Source organism: Propithecus coquereli, unplaced genomic scaffold (genome assembly GCF_000956105.1).
Source record: "Propithecus coquereli isolate 6110/MARCELLA unplaced genomic scaffold, Pcoq_1.0 Scaffold232, whole genome shotgun sequence".
NCBI lineage: Eukaryota > Metazoa > Chordata > Mammalia > Primates > Indriidae > Propithecus > Propithecus coquereli.
Genome location: NW_012147864.1, coordinates 2,557,171 through 2,559,917, shown reverse-complemented (window position 1 = coordinate 2,559,917; position 2,747 = coordinate 2,557,171). Strand labels below are relative to the sequence as shown.

At 36.7% G+C, this 2,747-nt stretch overlaps 1 protein-coding gene across 2 annotated transcripts in view; it reads left to right on the top strand.

Annotated features, from left to right (window-relative positions):
* PRDM5 (PR domain containing 5) overlaps window positions 1-2,747 on the top strand; it is a 134,579-nt gene that overhangs the window by 77,268 nt on the left and 54,564 nt on the right. For both annotated transcript variants that reach the window (XM_012645374.1, XM_012645373.1), the window contains 2 exons: window positions 1,312-1,405; window positions 1,903-2,063. In XM_012645374.1, coding sequence (XP_012500828.1) covers window positions 1,312-1,405; window positions 1,903-2,063 — 255 coding nt within the window. The remainder of the gene's footprint in view (window positions 1-1,311; window positions 1,406-1,902; window positions 2,064-2,747) is intronic.

Sequence of the window (2,747 nt, the reverse complement as noted above, 5' to 3'; positions counted from 1 at the left end):
ACTATAATTTAGTAAACCAGGTTTATGTCTTGTTATGGTCATTTAAGAGTTTTCCTTCTTTTAAACCAATTTGTACAAAAACTTGTTAGCTATGTTTCTATAAAGGGAATTGGCTAGTCAAGCGGTGTGCACACTTGTTATGTTGGTGCATAGAGCCACACTGCCCAGAAAGTTTACGTTCCCAAGTACAGTATGTGAGATTGCCCGTTCTTACCCTTTAGTCAACACTCAATGATATCCATCTTCTTAATCTTCAGCAGTCTGATAAATCACAGATAGTAAATTTGTTTTTAATTTTTCATTCTTTTATTATATTCATGATATTAAATATTGATACTGTATGTAATCTGACATCTCCAAGTTTTATATCCTATAATCTAGACTTGAAATACCTAACTGCTTACTAGATATCTTTTAATTGTTATTTGAACTTGTCCAAAATTGAACCCCTTCTCGTTTACCCAAACTGTTTCTTGCCACTCTTTCATAGATCTGTTCATGGTTAATCCATCCTTGCATTGGTCACAAATCTTGGAGTTATGCCTGCTTCTTCCTTTTTGTGGCTCATGTTTTATATCCAAGTCCGTTTGCAAAACCTGTTCACTTTTATAAGACATACAGAATCCTACTATTTCTCTTCACATCTGTGGCTACCACCCTGGTAGTATTAGAGATAATAAGCCTTAATTATCTATTGCTTGGTTTATTGCTATTACTTCTGTGCTTTCCATTGTCCCCTACATCCTGTTATCAACATAGCTGATATAGCATCCTGTTAAATGTCAGGTGAATCATGCCACTCATCTCTTCAAAATGCCTAAGGGGATTCACATCTCTTTCCAAGTAAAAGACAAGTGCCTGCAATGGCCAACCAGGCCCTACCTGATTTGCTTCTCCCCCCCACCTCTTCCATTCCTCTGCCCTTGTCTCCCCACTTCTCTGCCTCTTTTACGTGGCTCCAGCCATGCTAGTCTAGGTCCTGCAGTACCTGCCCTTGCTCCCTCATATCCACCAGGTCTTCTCTCTCAGGTATCACCTTCTCAGCTACAGCTTCCTTGACCACCTATTTAAGATTGCTACCCCATCCTCTGAAACATTTGCTGTCCTCTTTCTTGCTTTATTATTCTCCATAGCATGTATCCCTTTCTGATATTATACATATTTTGTTATTCGTTTATTGTCTTTCTCTCTGCTAATGTAAAAGCTTCATAATAGCAGGGACTTTGTCTTTCACGTCATGAATCCCAGCTCTAATTACTGTAATGACCCATTGATTCTAGATCCTCCTGACTCACAGTCTTCTCTCTGCAGACCCACTCTGAGGACAGACCATTCCAGTGTGAGGAGTGCAAAGCTTTGTTCCGGACCCCATTTTCTTTGCAGAGACACCTGCTAATACATAACAGTAAGTCTCAATTCAGGCAGTCGAAAACAAAAGGAACTATCTGGTGCTTTGTTCTTACAACCTTTCCCAGGTGTATCTGTGAGTAGGTATGTAATCTGCTTTTAAACATAAAAAGGAATGAAAATTCTGCATCCAGCTTCCAGGACTTACTAGTAAAACTTTCCATCTTCCTTATAAATCACTACTATATGTTTAAGAAATAAAATTTGTTGTGCAATAGCAGGAATTTCCATCTTATTTCCCTACCATTTTGATTATTTTGTGGCTGAATAGTACCACGGTATACATATACCACATTTTCTTAATCCATTCATGTATGGATGGGCACTTGGGTTGTTTCCACATCTTTGCAATTGTGAATTGGGCTGCTACAAACATTCGAGTGCAGACGAACTATTTGGAGAAAACAACACTAAGTCTGGTATACATTAGGAGGAGCTAATAGGACCCTGCTATTGCATCTGATGTTTCTCTTATTTGACTTTTTTGTTTATAAGGTGAGAGGACTTTCAAGTGTCATCACTGCGATGCTACCTTTAAAAGGAAGGATACATTAAATGTTCATGTCCAAGTGGTCCATGAAAGACACAAGAAATACAGGTGTGAGCTATGTAATAAGGCATTTGTTACACCTTCAGTGCTTAGAAGTCATAAGAAAGTAAGTAGAAGCTTTCTGTTAATTTGAATGGATTATATATTTATGCAATATGGGCATATATATTATGTGACAATTTTATATTCATTTAACAACTCAAAATGACAAATGCATTGTTTATATCACTTCAGAAAATGTTCACTTCCTTCATTTTTCAGCATAGACCTCCTTTTTCCATGAATGAGAACCTCTGAGTTAGATGCAGATTCTCCATAACTCTTAACTATGCTAATAGGTGATTGGTACAAAGTACTCAATGAGTGGGAGCTTATCAATTTTTATACATATTTGGATTAACGTAGGCTTTTTCTTTTGAAGAAATATGGGTAGTGCCTTAATAATTTCGTTTTTGAAAGCTAATTCCTGTTTATTGGCAAGTTATTAGACTGAGCCCTTCTAGGATTGCAATAGTCCTTCATGTTTACATCTCTAGGGCATAGGGAATTTCCTGGTACAGAACAGGGACTTGGTAAGTAGTTGTTTAACTCAAATAAAATGATGTTCTCACTTACAGTGATTTGGAGATTATATTTTTTTACATTATGCTAATTGGATAATTACCTCAAGCAGATCAATAGTTTGCTTTTTATTTGTTGAACAAATATATTTTAAGTGTGTTTTTTTCACAGCAGTAGTTCATTATTTTTATTGTTGTGTGGAGCATCATTGGAAACACTGTACGATGAA